The sequence below is a fragment of the Entelurus aequoreus genome, linkage group LG11 (genome assembly GCF_033978785.1).
Source record: "Entelurus aequoreus isolate RoL-2023_Sb linkage group LG11, RoL_Eaeq_v1.1, whole genome shotgun sequence".
NCBI lineage: Eukaryota > Metazoa > Chordata > Actinopteri > Syngnathiformes > Syngnathidae > Entelurus > Entelurus aequoreus.
Window position 1 is genome coordinate 19,942,669 of NC_084741.1, and position 22,712 is coordinate 19,965,380.

The 22,712-nt window shown below is 35.4% G+C and overlaps 1 protein-coding gene across 6 annotated transcripts in view; it reads right to left on the reverse strand.

The window, feature by feature from the left end:
• satb1b (SATB homeobox 1b) overlaps window positions 1–22,712 on the reverse strand; it is a 235,211-nt gene that overhangs the window by 43,193 nt on the left and 169,306 nt on the right. For 3 of the 6 annotated variants that reach the window (XM_062062651.1, XM_062062655.1, XM_062062650.1), the window contains exons 10-11: window positions 21,991–22,104; window positions 17,670–17,828 (exon numbers count right to left, since the gene is read on the reverse strand). In XM_062062651.1, the coding sequence (XP_061918635.1) occupies window positions 17,670–17,828; window positions 21,991–22,104 (273 nt within the window). The remainder of the gene's footprint in view (window positions 1–17,669; window positions 17,829–21,990; window positions 22,105–22,712) is intronic. The other 3 variants (XM_062062656.1, XM_062062654.1, XM_062062653.1) reach the window with 2 other exon arrangements.

Here is a 22,712-nt window from a genome sequence, read left to right on the forward strand (position 1 = left end):
CACTGGCGAGTCGGAGGGCTCCGAGCCCGGCGGCGTGCGGGGGTTCCCAGGGTGCTTGTTTTATAACAGCAGGGACTCTGATTCCATCTGTTGTGGAATTCCTCGCAAGAAGTGTCGGGGAAATGTTTGGTAATCAAAGTTGTGTCAAAGGAGCAAGCCCCAGACGGCCCGCCACTCGCCTTGGCGTTAGCCTGCCAAGCTTAGCAAGTCTCCCCTGTTTATGTCGGTAACAACAAAGCGCGCGATCGCGAGCGGCGTCACAAGCGAGATGAGAAGATAAAGCTGGGTCACGTTCAGGCGCCGTTTGATGGCACCGGTAGTGACCAGAGCGGAAAAACAAGAATGTATCGGTTGCTATTGATGCTATTTGGGTGATCCTCAAACCGTGATACTGTCACGGCGGGGTTGCAGTTTACTGCGCGGTTCGTTCTCCCGGGATGCAAACGGACGACTCAGAACAGGACTTGCAGGTAGGAACATGATTTAATCTTGATAAATCATCCAACTCACAAAACAAAGGCAAGCGTGCCTATCGCACGCGGAAGCTAAGGCAAAAACTTAGCGCAGGAAACATAGAACTGTGGACATGGAACCTCACGAAACTGTGGCATGAAATAAACAAGACTTACGGAGACAAGGCATGAAGCGAACAATGACGCCAGGCCGACTGACTGGCAAAGGCAGGCTTAAATAATGCCTGAGACAGGTGAGCGTCCCGAACACCAGAGGCAGGTGAAAACAATAAGCAGCCATGGCAACCAAACCAAACTCAAGAGGTGTCACAAAAAGGAGTCCAAAACTAATAGAAAATACAAAGACATGATCCGGACCACGGATCATGACAGATACGCGTACGCCAACACTAAGCATCATGTAGCAGTATTGCTAAGTGCTAAACAAGATATACAAACTGCGAACATACTAAAACATACACTTACTGTATAATGTCTGCTCCCACTAGGATTCCGACTAATGGGATGTTTATATATATACGGGTTAAAAAATAATATGCCTCAAACGAGCATCTTTTTGTGTCTTTCTCGCCATCTCCGTGTATAAGTTGAAATTCAGAGTTGATCAACTTCTCAGTTTATGACCACAACCTTCTACTATCCAGGTGAGAGGCATGATTTATAATCTAGAATTAACTTTCACCAACTCAGAGCAGCTCACGGGCTCAGTATGTCAACGTGGCAGCATGAGCTAGTTAGCGCTCTGTGATCATGGCTCCGCTAGAACGTAGTTTGTCTGCGTTAGCAATTATAAAAACAATATCGCTAATATTCAGGTGACGAGATTGCAAATGGAGTATATCTGGCTGTTTTTGGATGTTTTTTTAGAGGGCGTTCTGGGCCTAATAGAGTACTACCATTAGGTGCATTGTTAGCCACCTTTTACTTGCCCTATTTTACGACTTGGAACACATACACAATAGAAAACATGTGTTCTTGTCTTACATAGGGATTGTGAATGATAACTCAAAATTCCAAACAAAAAGTGCAGTTCCCCTTCAAGAACCGGCACCATTTTTAAAGTACTGGTTTCAGTGTTTCCCATAAACTGCCAAGATACCTGTGGCAGTGGGGGCGTGGCTATGGGCGTGGCTATGGGCGTAGTCACCATGACATCATCGAATAACTTGCATAATTTACTACAATGATATGATTTTCTCTAAAAAGGCTCAAAAAATGTATACTTACTAATTAATAATAACAGTTTTGTTTTAAACGTCCATCCATTCATCCATTTTACAATATAATTACAACACTTTATGTACATATTTATATACAGATTTGAAGAAATATATTTATTAATTGTGGTTCTTACAAAAAATATATCTTATAAAATATAAAAGCTAAAATGTCTCTTAAAGCTCTGCCCCGTTAATTAGTGCATACTAAATAATTTAACTTTAGCCTACTACTACAACCATATTATTTACCAGCAACATAAAGTGAAACAGAGGCAGAGGTGTCCTGCCACAGTCAGTAACAAATAAACAGAAAACAGTAGTGGTCAAATACAAATAAGGCAACAAGAGAAGTATCCTACACTTCTCTTTTTTAAAGTAAATCTGAACAGCCTATATGGGCATCTACATCAACTATATGATTTGCCTGAGAAGCTGGACAGGACAAAAAAAAAATATATATATATATATATATATATATATATATATATATATATTTGTGGCGGACGTAATTCTTTCGTGGCGGGCCGCCACAAATAAATGAATGTGTGGGAAACACTGGGTTTTGGTGCTAATAGTGGTTCGCATGTAAATGATATCCCACCCCCTCCATCCTTAGTCATGTTGGGATTCTTATCAGGGACCTCAAAAAAAAAGCCCACCAAGCAGCACAGTCCACTTTATAGGGCTGTTATTGTGTCCTAAATTATAGAGGTCTATAGGGGTGCGTATTATTGTCTGGGTGAGGGAGTGAATCACATTTGATGGACAAGTGAAGACTGGTTGTGGACCAAAGGAGTTGAACATGTAGCTTATAGATGGCGGTACTGAATATGGCAAATGTTTTGTCAGGTTGTGAGGGGTACCAACATAAATAGTTCTGTAGCACTAGTTGGTGTTGGGTTACCTATTGTGTAGAGCGGTACCAAAAGGGTAGATACACTCCTCTTTGTGTATGTGTCCGGGAAATAGTAATAATTACATTAGTCACATGATTAGATATTCCTGTTCCACCCATGTTCCACTGACGTCTGGAGGAGGATGGAGGATGGGCTTGGACTGGCAGGATGCCCAGAAGGGGTCCTGGGTATATAATGGTCGTTGGGGGGTTGGCCCTGGTCCTGTCATGTGTGGCTCAGTCCTAGTGGTTCCGTGTGACATGGATCTACGTGGTTCTGGTTCTAGCGTTTGGAGTGTGGATGTGTAGAGCTCCCTGGAGAAGGAACGCAGTAAACAGGAGTTTACTGATGCATGCAAGTGTGTGTGTGTGAGTGTGTATCAAATATATGTTGCAGGCCCCTCTGATTGTGTTCTGCTAGTGTGTGTTTCAGTGGGGGTGGGCGTGGGGGGGGGGTACTGGAATTCTGCCATGCTGTTCCTCTCAGGGCTCGTAACCATAGCAGGCCTCTGCCAGCCTTTAACTGCGCACCCCCCCCCCCCCACACCCACACCTCATGTATTCAATGTGGCATTTCAACCGCACTTGAACTGCCTCACATCCCGATCACCAACTACACTGACGACCAGTCTTCAAGTCACATGGAGACTAACTTTCTCACGTCCTCGCGAGTGTCCAGTCATTCCCACGCGCACGTTCCAAAACACAGCAAACGCTTCGGCAGCGGGGTTGCGGCGGCCATAGCGTGACGTCGTAGCGTGGCGGCGCAGTGGACGGGACGTACTGTAGTGGACAAAGGACGACGACGGAGGACGTCTCGGAAGGGACAAATTAGTCTAGCTCCACCCCTTTCAGCACGTAACCTAAAAGGCCTACTGAAATGATTTTTTTTTATTTAAACGGGGATAGCAGATCCATTCTATGTGTCATACTTGATCATTTCGCGATATTGCCATATTTTTGCTGAAAGGATTTAGTAGAGAACAACGATGATAAAGTTCGCAACTTTTGGTCTCTGATTAAAAAAAGCCTTGCCCATACCGGAAGTAGCGTGACGTCACCGGAGGAAGGACTGCTCACACTTTCCTATTGTTTACCCCAGCAGCGAGAGAGATTCGGACCGAGAAAGCCCCATTAATTTGAGCGAGGATGAAAGATTTGTGGATGAGGAACGTAAAAGTGAAGGACTAGCGTGCAGTGCAGAACATATCTTTTTTCGCTCTGACCGTAACTTAGGTACAAGGGTTCATTGGATTCCACACTCTCTCCTTTTTCTATTGTGGATCACGGATTGGTATTTTAAACCACCTCGGATACTATATCCTCTTGAAAATGAGAGTCGAGAACGCGAAATGGACATTCACAGTGACTTTTATCTCCACGACAATACATCGGTGAAGCTCTTTAGCTACTGAGCTAACGTGATAGCATCGGGCTTTACTGCATATAGAAACAAAACAAACAAGTCCCTGACTGGAAGGATAGACAGAAGATCAACAATACTACCAAACTCTGGACATGTAAATACACGGTTAATGCTTTCCAGCTTGGCGAAGCTTAGCGATGCTGTTGCTAACGACGCCATTGAAGCTAACTTAGCTACGGAACCTCGACAGAGCTATGCTAAAAACATTAGCTCTGCACCTACGCCAGCTCTCATCTGCTCATCACGACCCGTGCTCACCTGCGTTCCAGCGATCGACGATACGACGAAAGACTTCACCCGATCACCGATGCGGTTGGCGGCCCGGAGACGGAGGAAGTCAAGGTGAGGTCGTTCGGCTAGCGCGTCTGCTATCCTCAAAGTCCTCCTGGTTGTGTTGCTGTAGTCCGCTGCTAATACACCGATCGCACCTACAGCTTTCTTCTTTGAAGTCTCCATTGTTCATTAAACAAATTGCAAAAGATTCACCAACACAGATGTCCAGAATACTGTGGAATTTTGGGATGAAAACAGAGCTTTTTTGTATTGGATTCAATGGGTCCGAATACTTCCGTATCAACCGTTGACGTCACGCGCATACGTCATCATATCTAGACGTTTTCAACCGGAAGTGTGGCGGGAAATTTAAAATTGCACTTTATAAGTTAACCCGGCCGTATTGGCATGTGTTGCAATGTTAAGATTTCATCATTGATATATAAACTATCAGACTGCGTGGTCGGTAGTAGTGGCTTTCAGTAGGCCTTTAACGGTGCCAAAACGTGACACGGTATGTCACTTTTAAAAACAAGAGGATGAAAGATGAATGGTTGGAGTGCAAGTTGAGAGAGAGGAAGAGAGGACATGAAGGAGCACAGAGCGTTATATAGCAGGGGTGTAACGGTAATAAATGATAAATAATACACAAAAATTTCGGACGTACCTCGGTTTAGAGGTCACAATTCGGTTCATTTTCGGTACAGTAAGAAAACAACAAAATATACATTTTTGGGTTATTTATTTACCAAATTTGCAAAATCTTCCACCAAAAATATTTTTCTTAGTGGAATATTTGATTAAGGCTAACTACGTCGACGTCATCGACGTCATCGGTTACGTAAATACGTCGACGCCGTTTTTGTGCGTCGACGCGTCGCATATTTACGTCACACTACCATCATGGCAAAGCGCAAAGCAGACGATCAAAGCAGACGATCAAAGCAGACGATGCGAGCGGTGCGAGCGAGGGGGAAAAATCACGCCAAAAGTCGTCAAAAGTGTGGGAGTATTTCAATAAACGGCCTAATAATGTTGTTGTATGCACACTGTGTCGAGCGGAAATGGCCTATCATAGCAGCACAACGGCTATGAACGAACATTTGAAAAGAAAACCAACTATTCAATCGTCCGCGCGAGCATACGTTGTCATCATTACACAAAAACATGAATGTGTCATTTGTATCTGCTAGGGGTGTAACGGTACGTGTTTTGTATTGAACCGTTTCGGTACGGGGCTTTCGGTTTGGTACAGGGGTGTACCGAATGAGTTTCTAAGCTAAAGCTAAAGTCTTAACAAGCTGCTTTGCTCTTTCTGCCTCTGTCTCAGCACGCAGCATTGTCCCACCCACACAACCATCTGATTGGTACACACAACGCATTATCAGCCAATCAGCAGTGCGTATTCAGAGCGTTACCAGCCAATCAGCAGTGCGTATTCAGAGCGCATGTAGTCAGCGCTTCAGCGTTGAGCAGATAGGTGTTTAGCAGGTGAGCATCAGGCAGCGGACTCTCCCCAAATGATAATAAACACCTCCCAGTCAACTACTAGTAACATCACTATGAGCCCGTTGACCTTCTAGAAACTTAAACTGCAGCTCAGCTCACTCGCAGTCCTGGCTTGAGGTGAAGGCTAATTACCTCTCATTTCCAGCCACATCGACCCCTTCTGAGCGCCTATTTTCAGCTGCTGGGAATATTGTAAACATGAAAAGAACCAGAGCACGTAGACATGCTAACCTTTCTTCATTACAACTGTTAGACACTCACTGGAATGAGTAGAATTGGTTATTTTGTACTGTGTTGGACTGGATGTTTATTTTGCACATTTTAAAAGCAATACTTAATGTTTACAGTGCTCCAGAATATTTAGATTGACAATTCTTTGTATTGGATGTTTATCTTTATTTTTGCACATTTTAGCAAATAAGCAATACTTTCACTTTTGTTGAAATGTTTACACTGTTGTTACAGAATATTTCGTTTTGCACTTTTTTGTATTGGATGTTTATCTTTATTTTTGCACATTTTAAAGCAAAATAAGCAATACTTTTACTTTTGAAATGCTTATACTATTGCAGAATATTAAGATTTGCACTGGATGTTGACTTTTATATTTGCACATTAAAAAGCAAATAAGCTACTTTTAATTTTGTTAAATGTTAAATGTTTTAAATGTTTACATTGTTACAGAATATTTAGTCATGTTGTTGTCAATGTTGAATGAGTGGCCATACTTCTTTTTTTCTGTAAATAAAATCCATGCCTTTTGAAAAAAGTGGCCTACATTTATTTTTTCATCTTCATTTTGAATAAAAAAATAATCTGTAAAAGGAAAAATAATCTATAGATTAATCGAAGAAAAAAAAATCTATAGATTAACCGATTAATCGAAAAAATAATCTATAGATTAATCGATAGAAAAATAATCGTTAGCTGCAGCCTTATATTTGATGTGAAGTAATCAGAACCTTGGATAGGTCAATAATTCATAATAACATTGATTTTGATTCAATATTATGTTTTGAGCAATGACAGTTTGAAAGAAAAAAAGACAGCTTTGTTTTATTAGTCAACATTGCAACTTTTTCTAAATTACATTTAACCTTTGAGCTTTCTTATTTCACTTTTGTTATGTTTATTTTAATAGTATTTTTAGAATGTGCCGTGGGCCTTTAAAACATTAGCTGTTGGCCGGAGCACACTTTTGACACCCCTGCTATAGATAATAAAACATTCAACCTGAAAAATCTATGGATAAAAAGCAGAGCCTGGCGACGCATGCGCGTTTATCATAACTCTCTCGCTCTCTCTGTCTCTGCCCCTCCCTCACGAATGCTGCTGCGCGAACAATTTGTTTTGTTTTCAACCCCTTCTTAACCCTGAACGTACATTGAAAATACCCTAACTCAAAATGCCGGACATTTGAGGCATTTAAGAAACTCCGCCCTGACAGCTCCGCAAAAGAGGACATGTCCGGTGAAAAGAGGACGTATGGTCAGTCTATCGTAGCTCGTTAGCTGCTAGCATGACGTGTGTTGTGCCTCAATGTGCATTGTTTACACAACGTGCGTTACACTACTTAATATGACCGTGTGGAAACTCGTTCGGTACACCTCCGAACCGAACCGGAACCCCCGTACCGAAACGGTTCAATACAAATAAACGTACTTTTACACCCCTATTATATATAGATAATACCAACCATGCACAAAATACATACAATTTTATTTCTCACTTAAATTTAATTTATTTAAAAAAAAAAAAAATTTAAAATGATGTTTCTGTGCTCAAACTCTGCCTTTCCGAGCTCAAAATGAAGGCACAAATATAACTCCATGGTACGATCAGTGGTTTCACTGAACTGGTGACAATGGAAATGTACACTAAGTGAGTCAACCTGTAGTACTACTATTGCTACTACTTCCTCAGAATACGACATGAATGTGAAAGGTTTTATGCTGCTGATTACAATTCCAAATATCCTTGAGTGATATCGGCCGATACCAATCACATCTAATAACTGGACATTTTATTATGTTTTCATGGTGAGTGCGATTCACAAATTACTTAAACTAGTTCAGTATTTTCTTACATTAGAAACAACAATTTTAGCAAAACAATGTTAATAATACGCAATACAAATCGAAAGTCGAGACTGCATGTAAAGTAACAATACATATAAAGCCTATACATATATACCACAGAACTTTCAACCAGAAGGTCTTATCTTTGTCCATGTGATGTCAGATGAAACCAAAATTTAGCTGTTTGGCCACAACACCCACCGATATGTTTGGAGCAGAAAAGGTGAGGCCTAGCATAGTGGTGGTAGTATTATGCTCTGGGCCTGCTTTGCTGCCAATGGAACTGGTGCTTTACAGAGAGTAAATGGGACAATGAAAAAGGAGGATTACCTCCAAATTCTTCAGGACAACCTAAAATCATCAGCCCGGAGGTTGGGTCTTGGGCGCAGTTGGGTGTTCCAACAGGACAATGACCCCGTAACACACGTCAATAGTGGTAAAGGAATGGCTAAATCAGGCTGTAATGAAGGTTTTAGAATGGCCTTCCCAAAGTCCTGACTTAAACGTGTGGACAATGTGTAAGAAACAAGTCCATGTCAGAAAATCAACACATTTAGCTGAACTGCACCAATTTTGTCAAGAGGAGTGGTCAAAAATTCAACCAGAAGCTTGCCAGAAGCTTGTGGATGGCTACCAAAAGCACCTTTATTGCAGTGAAACCTGCCAAGGGACATGTAACCAAATAGTAACATTGCTGTATGTATACTTTTGACCCAGCAGATTTGGTCCCATGTTCAATAGACCCGTAATAAATTCATAAAAGAACCAAACTTCATAAATGTTTTTTGTCACAAACAAGTATGTGCTCCAATCACTCTATCACAAAAAAATAAGAGTTGTAGAAATTATTGGAAACTCAAGACAGCTATGACATTATGTATATATATGTATATATATATATATATATATATATATATATATATATATATATATATATATATATATATATATATATATATATATATATATATATATATATATATATATATATATATATATGTGTACATACATACATACACACACACACATATACAATGTATATACAATAGGGGTGTAACGGTACGTGTATTTGTATTGAACCGTTTTGGTACGGGGGTTTCGGTTCGGTTCGGAGGTGTACTGAACGAGTTTCCACACAAACATATTAAGTAGCCGCCTACGCTTCCTTCTGCCTCTGTTTCTGTCAGTACTCTAGTCTACACAGCACCCAGCATTGTCCCACCCACACAATCATCTGATTGGTTACATACAGAGTGGTAACAGCCAATCAGCAGTGCATATTCAGAGCAGTAACAGCCAATCAGCAGTGCATATTCAGAGCGGTAACAGCCAATCAGCAGTGCGTATTCAGAGTGCATGTAGTCAGTGCTTAGCGTTTAGCAGGTAAGCATCAGGCAGCGGACCCTTCCCAAATTATAATAAACACCTCCCAGTCAACTAATAGTAACATCACTAAGAACCCGTTGACCTTCTAGAAATATAAAAGGCAGCTCAGCTCGCTCGCAGTCCTGACTTGAGGTGAAGCCTATTTCGCTTTTAGCGTAACGTTAGCTCATTTTGCGGTGTGTGTGTGTGTGTGTGTGCGCGTGTGTGTGTTACGGACAGCAAAGCCCTGTCTGTCTGTTATTTCACTTTACCTTTTTCTGTGTTGATTGAGCTGTGTTGAAGCAGCAAAAAATGACATTATGCTAAATGAAGAGTTTCTGTCTCTGATAGTTGATATAATAAAGTAACTGCATCATTAAGCCTACATGAACTCCATGGTGTTCAGGGATTAATAGTCTCTCCTATTGCTATTTTACCATTTTTTCAGCTATAGTTACATTAATCATTAGTAATGCAGCAGCCTAGTTTTGAATGGCAGGGTCCCTGCTATCACATGTTGATACAAATATAACATTAACATAATAAATCAACTACAGGCTTCCCAAATGCTGTAATAAATTAAGCATGCTGAGTTGACTTGAAACTGTTTGATGTTGCACTTTTTATATGTCGAAGAAAAGTTTTGTCATTTTATTTAATCTGAGCAACAACTTGAGGCAGTTTAATGTTGATTAACGTGGGCAGAATTATTATAGTGTTCCCAATGTTAAAAGGATAAAGCAATTGTTTACAAATTTGGCAAATAAATAACCAAAAAATTTATATTTTGTTGTTTTCTTACTGTACCGAAAATGAACCGAACCGTGACCTCTAAACCGAGGTACGTACCGAACCGAAATTTTTGTGTACCGTTACACCCCTAATATACAATATATATTTTTACAGTATATATGTAATGTCATTAATAAGCATCTAAGTAAATGTGTCTATAAATTATTATTTATAAATGATAAATGATAAATGGGTTATACTTGTATAGCGCTTTTCTACCTTCAAGGTACTCAAAGCGCTTTGACAGTATTTCCACATTCATCCATTCACACACACATTCACACACTGATGGCGGGAGCTGCCATGCAAGGCGCTAACCAGCAGCCATCAGGAGCAAGGGTGAAGTGTCTTGCCCAAGGACACAACGGACGTGACTAGGATGGTAGAAGGTGGGGATTGAACCCCAGTAACCAGCAACCTTCCGATTGCTGGCACGGCCACTCTACCAACTTCGCCACGCCGTCCCTTTATAACAACTATTTGCTGTCACAGAGTGACCTGTAAACACGTTTACACAGTTGTTTTTTACACGTAATCTGCGACCGCAACGCTGTAAATCTGCATATTAATTTTCTACCAAAATGAAGAAGGAAGTTTGCCAAACATGTAAAAGTACAGTACAACTTGTGGTAGAGTTTTTGTCGAAACAACAATCTTTTGTTCCGAAATAACAATTCAGTTTGCATTGATTAAAGCAACAAGACATAACTTCAACTAGTTCAACTTTAACAACCTCCGCCCCCACATCAGACGCCGACAACATTGGAATTTGAAGTACAAACGATAAATCGTTGAATAGTAAGAGTATGTGGAAGTTCGACTCCTGCCTTGTTTACTTCCCTGACGAGCTCCTCAAAGTTTTGTAATAAATCAGAAATATCAAGCATCTAAAATCCGCCAAACATGGATAAGTGTGGAGAGTGTTTTTGCATATCACCCATCATGCACTGTAATGGATTTATATACGGTATGTGTAATTTTAAATTATATATTGAACGTCTTTTAAAATGTCCACAATGTTCAATGAGCAGGAGTGTTAAATGCGACTGTGCATTGACTTTATTTGTTGGTTATAGTGGGAAACGTTGTTTGGATTGGGTCATATAAATTGATGCTGTGCTCAAGTCCCTTCCGAACAAAACTCAAAGTTAGGGCTAAAACACTACGCGTGCCAAACTTTTTGTTAAGCTTGGGACGTCTCCAAGGCCGCACTGGGCCTTAGTTTGGACACCCCTGGTGTATGGACATAGACAGTTTGCTGCTAAACGCCAGTGTTAGCCAAAAATAAATACAGTATGAGTCAAAAGGGATCAGCTTTCGTGATCTGCATTAAAAAAAACAATGATTGGCACTGGCATGTACATTTTCAAGAAAATCAGCTTCATCCTCGACACTATTATTAAAATATGTCAAGCTGTGTATGAAGACAAAAAAATACCAGAAATGTAGCTGCCGTTAAACCCCCAAACAGACACTGGACAAATCATCAAGCTCGAGGAGCAAGCCTCACATTTCCACCCACACTTTGAGTTCCTAGTAGTGAAAGTGAATAAAAGAACAATTGTCTGCCCACAGCATGAAACTAAAGCAGAACTAACGTCTACCTTCAATAAAGACGGAATTAGAAGAGGAACACTCAGCGTCTTTAGACACAATACACCACCATACTCTACTACTAGTGTACTAGCAGGCTACAGTACACACACCATGCAAGACATTGAATACATCACATCAGGGGTGTCCAAACTTTGTCCACTGAGAACCGCACACTGAAAAATGAAAGCATGCAGGGGCCCTTTTGATATTTTTCATTTTTAAAACAAATACTATATATATATATATATATATATATATATATATATATATATATATATATATATATATTTTTTTTTTTATTATTTTTTTTTTAACCTTCCTGGCTGCTCTCAAGTTTGGCCCCTAGCACGTGTAAGGGTCTCAGTCATACATTTTTTTTAAATAAGTCATTCATTATTTTTCAACGCTTACATCTCTAGATCAATTTAAGGAATATAAAGTTGAAAATAATATATGTTTTTGTCAAAGAAAACCCAGTTTTTTTTATGGCAAACTCACAAAATATGCAAAAAATGTCAGAGTGGAATATTTGATGTGAAGTAATTGGAGCCTCCAATAGATCAATAATTCATAAAAACATTGATTCAAATGTAATATTATTTTTTGAGCAATAACAGTTTAAAAAAAGAATAAAAATCTAAAGTGTTAAAAAGTTTGTCATATTTTTTTTTCTTTCCCTTTAGACACTTATACCTCTGGATACACTTCAGATCTATCCGTCGATTATACGTTTTTTTTTTTAATTGTTTGTTTTATGCCCTTTTGCTTTTTATATGGAACACACACACAATATGCAATCCCCCCCCCCAAATGGCAAAGTGGAATATTTTATGTGAAGTAATTGGAGCCCTGAATAGGTCAATAATTCATAACAACATTGATTTCAATTCATTATTATTTTTGAGCAATAACATTTAACAATCCAATACAACTATTGGGGTACCAAAAGGGCCCGACTCACTGAGTGTTAAAAATAAGTGATACTTTTTTGGGGTTTAAATTTAAGCACTTATATTTTTAGGTCAGCTTCAGACCTATCCGTTGATTATACGTTTTTTTTAAATGTTTTTTTTAAATGTTTTTTTTTTTTAAATGTTTTTTTAATTAATTAATTTATTTATTTGTTTTATGTCCTTTCTATCAAAGAAAACTTTTTGTTTCTTATATGCCAAACACACAAAATATGCAATATTTCCCCAAAAAAATATTTCAAAGTGGAATATTTGATGTGAAGTAATTGAAGCCTTCAATAGATCAATAATTAATCACAACATTGATTCCAATTCCATCTATCAATTATTTTTTGGGCAATAACAGTATAAAAAAAAGAACAAAAATCCAACAAATCCAATAAAAAATAAGTCATACATTTTTTTTTGTTTAACTTTAAACACTATCTCTAGATCAACTTTGGACCTATCGGTTAATTATACGTCATTATTTTTTATAGCAATAACAGTTTAAAAAAAAGAATACAAATCCAACCAATCCAATAAACAATAAGTCATACATGTTTTTTTTGTTTAACTTTAAACACTATCTCTAGATCAACTTCAGATCTACCGCTTGGTTATACGTTTTTTAATATATTTTTTAAATTATTTTGTTTTATGTCCATTCTATCAAATACAACTTTTGTTTTTTATATGGCTAACACACAAAGTATGCAATATTTCCCCCCCAAAAAATTTAAAAGTGGAATATTTGATGTGAAGTAATGGAAGCCTTCAATAGCTCAATAATTAATCACAATATTGATTCCAATTAATTATTATTTTTTGAGCATTAAAGATCTATCGGTTTTTAATAGTTTTTTTTATTAGTTTGTTGGATTTCCTTTCTATCAAAGAAAACTTTAGTTTTTTATATGGCTAACACACAAAATATGCAATATTTTTCCCCAAAAATATTTCAAAGTGAAACATTTGTATACAGGACAATAATTCATAACTTTGTGTTAATAGAGACAACATTTCAATTATTTCTCGCTACATTTCACCTCTTTGCAGTTTTAACTTTTTATATATTTCTATTTTTATTATATATTTTTTTTAAATGTATTTATTTATTTGTTTTATGTCCTTTGTATCAAAGAAAACTTTAGTTTTTTATATGCCAAACACACAAAATATGCAATATTTCCCCCAAAAATATTTCAAAGTGGAATATTTGATGTGAAGTAATTGAAGCCTTCAATAAATCAATAATTAATCACAACATTGATTGCAATTCCATCTATCAATTATTTTTTGAGCAATAAAAGTATAAAAAAAGAACAAAAATCCAACAAATCCAACAAAAAATAAGTCTTTTTGTTTTTTTTTGTTTAACTTTAAACACTATCTCTAGATCAACTTTGGACCTATTGGTTGATTATACGTCATTATTATTTGAGCAATAACAGTTTAAAAAAAAGAATAAAAATCCAACAAATCCAATAAAAAATAAGTCATACATTTTTTTTTAAATTAACTTTAAACACTATCTCTAGATCAACTTCAGTTCTATTGGTTGGTTATACGTTGTTTAATCTTTTTATTTTATTTTGTTTGTTTTATGTCCATTCTATCAAAGAAAACTTTAGTTTTTTTATATGGCTAACACACAAAATATGCAATATTTCCCCCCCAAAAAATTTCAAAGTGGAATATTTGATGTGAAGTAATGGAAGCCTTCAATAGCTCAATAATTAATCACAATATTGATTCCAATTAATTATTATTTTTTGAGCAATAAAGATCTATCGGTTTTTAATAGTTTTTTTTTAATTAGTTTGTTGGATGTCCTTTCTATCAAAGAAAACTTTAGTTTTTTATATGGCTAACACACAAAATATGCAATATTTTTCCCCAAAAATATTTCAAAGTGAAACATTTGTATATAGGTCAATAATTCATAACTTTGTGTTATTAGAGACAACATTGCAATTATTTCTCGCTACATTTCACCTCTTTGCAGTTTTATTTAACTTTTTATATATTTCTATTTTTATTATATATTTTTTATTTTTTTTAAATGTATTTATTTATTTGTTTTATGTCCTTTGTATCAAAGAAAACTTTAGTTTTTTATATGCCAAACACACAAAATATGCAATATTTCCCCCAAAAATATTTCAAAGTGGAATATTTGATGTGAAGTAATTGAAGCCTTCAATAAATCAATAATTAATCACAACATTGATTCCAATTCCATCTATCAATTATTTTTTGAGAAATAACTGTATAAAAAAAGAACAAAAATCCAACAAATCCAATAAAAAATAAGTCACAATTTTTTTTTTTGTTTAACTTTAAACACTATCTCTAGATCAACTTTGGACCTATCGGTTGATTATACTTCATTATTTTTTTATAGCAATAACAGTATAAAAAAAGAATACAAATCCAACAAATCCAATAAAAAATAAGTCATACATTTTTTTTAAAATTAACTTTAAACACTATCTCTAGATCAACTTCAGTTCTATCGGTTGGTTATACGTTGTTTAATCTTTTTATTTTATTTTGTTTGTTTTATGTCCTTTCTATCAAAGAAAACTTTTGTTTTTTTATATGGCTAACACAGAAAATATGCAATATTTCCCACCAAAAAAATTTCAAAGTGGAATATTTGATGTGACGTAATTGAAGCCTTCAATAGCTCAATAATTAATCACAACATTGATTCCAATTCATTATTCTTTTTTGAGCAATAAAGATCTATCGGTTTTTAATAGTTTTATTTTTATTAGTTTGTTTGATGTCCTTTCTATCAAAGAAAACTTTAGTTTTTTATATGGCTAACACACAAAATATGCAATATTTTCCCCAAAAAATATTTCAAAGTGAAACATTTGTATATAGGTCAATAATTCATAACTTTGTGTTATTAGAGACAACATTGTAATTATTTCTCACTACATTTTACCTCTTTGCAGTTTTATTTCACTTTTTATATATTTCTATTTTTATTATACTGTATATATTTTTATTTTTTTTTTAATTTTTTATTTATTTATCTGTTTTATGTCCTTTCTATCAAAGAAAACTTTTGTTTTTTATATGCCAAACACACTAAATATGCAATATTTCCCCCAAAAATATTTCAAAGTGGAATATTTGATGTGAAGTAATTGAAGCCTTCAATAGATCAATAATTAATCACAACATTGATTCCAAATCCATCTATCAATTATTTTTTGAGAAATAACTGTATAAAAAAAAAAGAACAAAAATCCAACAAATCCAATAAAAAATAAGTCATAATTTTTTTTTGGTTTAACTTTAAACACTATCTCTAGATCAACTTTGGACCTATTGGTTGATTATACGTCATTATTTTTTGAGCAATAACAGTTTAAAAAAAAATACAAATCCAATAAAAAATAAGTCACAATTTTTTTTTTGTTTAACTTTAAACACTATCTCTAGATCAACTTCAGATCTATCGGTTGATTATACGTTTTTTTATATTTTTTTTGTATTTGTTTGTTTTATGTCCTTTCTATCAAAGAAAACTTTTGTTTTTTTATATGGCTAACACACAAAATATGCAATATTCCCCCCCAAAAAAATTTCAAAGTGTAATATTTGATGTGAAGTAATTGAAGCCTTCAATAGCTCAATAATTTATCACAATATTGATTCCAATTCCTTATTCTTTTTTGAGCAATAAAGATGTATCGGTTTTTAATAGTTTTATTTTTATTAGTTTGTTTGATGTCCTTTCTATCAAAGAAAACTTTAGTTTTTTATATGGCTAACACACAAACTATGCAATATTTTTCCCCAAAAATATTTCAAAGTGAAACATTTGTATATAGGTCAATAATTCATAACTTTGTGTTATTAGAGACAACATTGCAATTATTTCTCGCTACAGTTTTATTTCACTTTTTATATATTTCTAATTGTATTATATATTTGTTGTAGTTTTTTTTAAATGTGTCCTGGGCCCTAAAAAAAATCAGCTGTGGGCCGCAAATGGCCCACGGGCCACACTTTGGACACCCCCGCACCACATGGACTGTTTAGATTGACATAGGAAGACACAAAATGAGATCCAAAGACGGGTTCTGATCTGTCCGCTACCTGTACCTGTACACGTCGCGGCGTTCAGGGTAAACTCGGACTATCGGACGATGTGATCGGATCCGAGCCGCAAGCAAGCTGCGTCACGGTTTGCTTGATCGGAGTTGAACCCTGGGCTGCGCGGCGCTGACAGGGAGCAGGAAGAGCGGAGGCTGGTGTGGATGCAGCAATGCCGGCTGGGTTTGAGGGTTGGTGGGAGGGTTTGGGGGTGGTGGTGGTGGTGGTGGTGTGGGGGGGTGGTACCAGCTGCCCGGGGAGCGCCCATTACGAGATGGAGGCAGCGATAAGTGCTCTCCCAGGCCCCCTTTCGCAGGCATAATTAGCACACTTCTTATCTGCTCCTCAATTCACATTCACAGCCGCCTGCCATCAATGAAGCAGGCGGGAATCGGCGGCCAGACACGACGACGTTCCCACACAAAAATGCCTCGTACACCCTCGCTCGCACCCCCCTCTCGGACCCCGAATGTTGTTTTTTTCTTCTCTTCTCTCCCTCCTTCTCTCCTGTCTTCAACCTTACAGTAGGTGGAGTCTTTGAACTCATGTACAAAAAAAAAAAACAGTGGTTTGTGCATCAAACTGCAATTTGGTCAAACAAAGCTATCTGCGTGTGTAATCGTGCTAATCAGCAGGAAAAAAATAAAGTCTTTGCAGATATTTTGGGATGATTCCCGCCCCCGGTGATCTATTCCCCCCCTCATCTTTTTCATCGAGCGCAATTGTGGAAATCTTCCCGAGTCTGCCTCTGCGAAAACCTTTAATAATAGCTCATTATTGCTGCGTCTTTAAATGGCTTTGTTTGAGAGTTAAACTGGAAGGTGCTCGTGAACGTCTTTGCCACTTTTTTTTTTTTTTTTGGAAACACAAAAACAACGAGGTGAGGGCTGATATCCACAGAGTTACCTTCAAACCTTCAGTTACAGGCCGCCATGCTTTTCAAACGGATAGCTTTGTGTGTGTGTGTGTGTACCTGGCTCTTGGAGGCGGCCACCTTGGCAAAAAGCGCCTGGGAGACCTTGGCTCGCTTCATCTCCTGCTGGATCTCGTCGTAGATGTTGGAGTTGATGTTGAGGATGCAGCTCTCCGTCTTGCCGTTCCACTCGCTGGGCAGGGGGGACGGCTTCACCTGCTTCGACATCAGCCACAGAGCAACTTCTAAGTCCCATACGTCCTCTTAAAGCTCGTGCAATCATAATTCAGTGACATTGTACTTGTACAAAATCAGGTATCAAGTCGCTATTAAATATGCAACACCACAGAAAGGCGTAATAATTGTTTAATTAACTTCAACTGACCTTTTGATTTAATGAATTACATTTTTCTCCTTAACTATTAGTCACATTTCTACTTCCAAATCATACTTTTTGGACAGTTCATTAGGTCAGTGTTTTTCAACCTTTTTTGAGCCATTAAAACACGGAACTCAGTTGACAGTAAAAAGTTGTTGTCACAATTGTTGGATATGACTTTAAAGCATAACCAAGCATGCATCAATATAGCTCTTGTCTCAAAGTAGGTGTACTGTCACCACCTGTCACATCACGGCGTGACTTATTTGGAGTTTTTTGCTGTTTTCCTGTGTGTAGTGTTTTAGTTCTTGTCTTGCGCACCTATTTTGGGGATTTTTTTCTCTTTTTTTGGTATTTTCCTGTAGCAGTTTCATGTCTTGCTTTGAGCGATATTTCCCGCATCTACTTTGTTTTAGCAATCAAGAATATTTCAGTAGTTTTTATCCTTCTTTGTGGGGACATTGTTGATTGTCATGGCATGTTCGGATGTACTTTGTGGACGCCGTCTTTGCTCCACAGTAAGTCTTTGCTGTCGTCCAGCATTCTGTTTTGTTTACTTTATAGCCAGTTCAGTTTTAGTTTCGTTCTGCAAAGCCTTCCCTAAGCTTCAATGCCTTTTCTTAGGGGCACTCCTCTTTTGTTTATTTTTGGTTTAAGCATTAGATACCTTTTTACCTGCACACTGCCTCCCGCTGTTTCCGACATCTACAAAGCAATTAGCTACTGGCTGCCACCTACTGATATGGATGAGTATTACACGGTTACTCTGCCGAGCTCTAGACAGCACCGACACTCAACAACAACACATCATTTGCAGACTATAATTACTGTTTTGCAAAAAATATTTTTAACCCAAATAGGTGAAATTAGATAATCTCCCACGGCACACCAGACTGTATCTCACACGGCACAGTGGTTGAAAAACACTGCACTAGGTAACCTATCAAATAAGAGCCTATAAGAGTAATAATATTAGAAATGTTTCTTAAAGTGTTTCCAAATATATTTAATAACATTAGGGGTGCCAAACAAAATCAGTTCATAACTGAATTGTGATTCTTCTCAATTCCGGTTCCTAATCAAATAAAAAATATTTACGAATTGATAGTTGAGGGCAGGAGTGTCCACACTGCGGCCCGCGGGCCAGCGTCTTCAATTTGGCCTGCGAGACGTCATGTGTTCATTAAAGCATCGCACCGCAAAGGGCTTTCAAATTAATCTTAAATACCAGCCAATCTCTGAATGATACATATTTGCTGTCGTCTTGCGAACAATGTGACAAAATCAGATTCAATGGCGGAATAACCCATTTACCATTTATTTATAAATATGCAGTACAGGCAAAACGTTTGGACACACCTTCTCATTCAATGCGTTTTCTTTATTTCCATGACTATTTACATTGTAGATTGTCACTGAAGGCATCAAAATTATGAATGAACACATGTGGAGTTATGTACTTAACAAAAAAAGGTGAAATAACTGAAAACATATTTTATATTCTAGTTTCTTCAAAATAGCCATCCTTTTCTCTGATTACTTTTTTGCACACTTTTGGCATTCTCTCGAAGAGCTTCAAGAGGTAGTCACCTGAAATGGTTTTACTAGTGCTTGAAGCTCATCGAGAGAATGCCAACAGTGTGCAAAGCAGTAATCAGAGCAAGAGGTGACTATTTTGAAGAAACTCGATTATAAAACATGTTTTCAGTTATTTCACCTTTTTTTGTTAAGTACATAACTCCACATGTGTTCATTCATAGTTTTGATGCCTTCAGTGACAATCTACAATGTAAATAGTCATGAAAATAAAGAAAACGCATTGAATGAGAAGGTGTGTCCAAACTTTTTGCCTGTACTGTATATGTATGTATATATGTATTTGTATATAGATATATATATACAGTATATATATATATATATATATATATATATATATATATATATATATATATATATATATATATATATATATATATATATATATATATATATATATATATATATATATATATATATATGTATGTGTGTGTGTGTGTGTGTGTGGGTGGGTGGGTGTGTGTGTGTGTGTGTGTGTGTGTGTATCGGTATACACATTATTGTATATTCAGTGAGCAGGTGGTGTTATGTCTGACCATGTGTTGGCCTGTACTGTATATACATAAATAAATGGTAAATGGGTTATACTTGTATAGCGCTTTTCTACCTTCATGGTACTCAATGCGTGTGTGTGTGTGTGTATATATATATATATATATATATATATATATATATATATATATATATATATATATATATATATATATATATATATATATATATATATATATATATATATATACACATACTGTGTGTATATATATATACATATATATATATATGAATATATATATATATATATATATATATATATATATATATATACATACTGTGTATATATATACATACATAAATGTATGTATATATATAAATGTATATATAAGTATATATATATACGTATATATATATGTATGTATATATATACGTATATATATATGTATGTATATATATATATATATATATATATATATATATATATATATATATATATATATATATATATATGTATGTATATATATACGTATATATATGTATGTATATATATATATATATATATATATATATATATATATATGTATGTATGTATGTATGTATGTATGTATGTATAAATATATATATATATATATATTTATATATACATACATACATACATATATATACATACATATATATATATATATATATATATATATATATATATATATATATATATATATATATATATGTATGTATGTATGTATGTATATATAAATATATATATATATATATTTATATATACATACATATACATATATATATATTTATATATACATACATACATACATACATACATACATACATACATACATATATATATATATATATATATATATATATATATATATATATATATATATATATATATATATATATATATACACATACATACATACATACATACATACATACATACATACATATATATATATACATACTGTGTATATATATGCATACATAAATGTATGTATATATATATAAATGTATATATAAGTATATATATATACGTATATATATGTATGTATATATATATATATACATATATATATATATATATATATATATATATATATATATATATATATATATATATATATATATATATATATATATATGTATGTATGTATGTATGTATGTATGTATGTATGTATAAATATATATAAATAAAAAATATATATATATACATACACATATATATATATATATATATATATATATATATATATACATACATATATATATAAATATATATATATATATATATATGTATGTATGTATGTATATATAAATATATATATATATATATATATATATTTATATATACATACATACATACATACATACATACATACATACATACATACATACATACATACATACATACATACATACATACATATATACATATATATATATATATATATATATATATATATATATATATATATATATATATATATATATATATATATATATATATATATATATATATATATATATATATGTGTAATATGTAATTATGAAAACATTTATGACTCTTCGAGGTCCCCCGGACTAAACTTCAGGGGGAGCTCTAAAGGTTAAAAAAAAATCTATATACAATATTGTATTACATTTGAAAATTAAAAATATCAAAATGGCCCCCACATGATTTGATTTTTCAGTGTGCGGCCCTCAGTGAAAAAGGTTTGGACACCCCTGCTTTAGAGTAACTCAGTATGACAAACTTAAACCGTAAACACAGTGGTGGTACAATTATCATACAGTATATCATATTTAATAGTTAGATGACTATAAATGAGCACTTCTGTTAACTTGGCAGTAATGTGTGTGTGTGTGTGTGTGTGTGTGTTTTCCATTGAGTGGTACCGTGTAAGAGATTTCGGAGTAGAGGTGGGGGTGTTTGCTCACAGGAGAAATGCCCACAGGGATGCGAGGGTTCCAGTCTTCGGGGCGCACGCTGTTGCAGTCTTCTCTCCGCGGCTGCACAGTCAACACAAAAGACAACACACTTTATTTCAAACGCGCACACGCAGCAATTCCAAAGCACTTTGATATGTCGTACTCTGTGATTTCATTCTCACGTTGAGGCGGTAATTAAAAACAAAATCAAATCATCTTCATTCAGAGGCTTGTTGCTTCTTGACAAGAACCCTTTGACGAGGCAACAAGTATCCTAATAAAAAGCGAGAAGCTATTAGCGTTTGAAGCTTTGCTTACACGTGAAAGCAGAACGCCGTTGGGTTGAAGCTCCTATTCAAGGTTTTCAAGAACTTTATTGCCATACCAGCACACGTGAGACGGCACAAACTGTAATCCCGGACTGAGCCCAATGAGGACCACAAGCACAATAATGTGTACATAATAATGTAAATAGAATTGCATATAATGCCAGGTTGAAGACTTATCAAAACTACGCTGGTATTTTTGGATGGTGTTAATAGGAATGTACGTCATGTATTTCAACTTTAAAAAGTGAATTTTAGGGCTGCGACTAACGACTATGTTGATAGTCAACTAGTGATGGAGTATCTTATTTGAATTAATAGCTCTAATTTAGCAATCGGCTTTAAAAAATCCATTCATCCAAC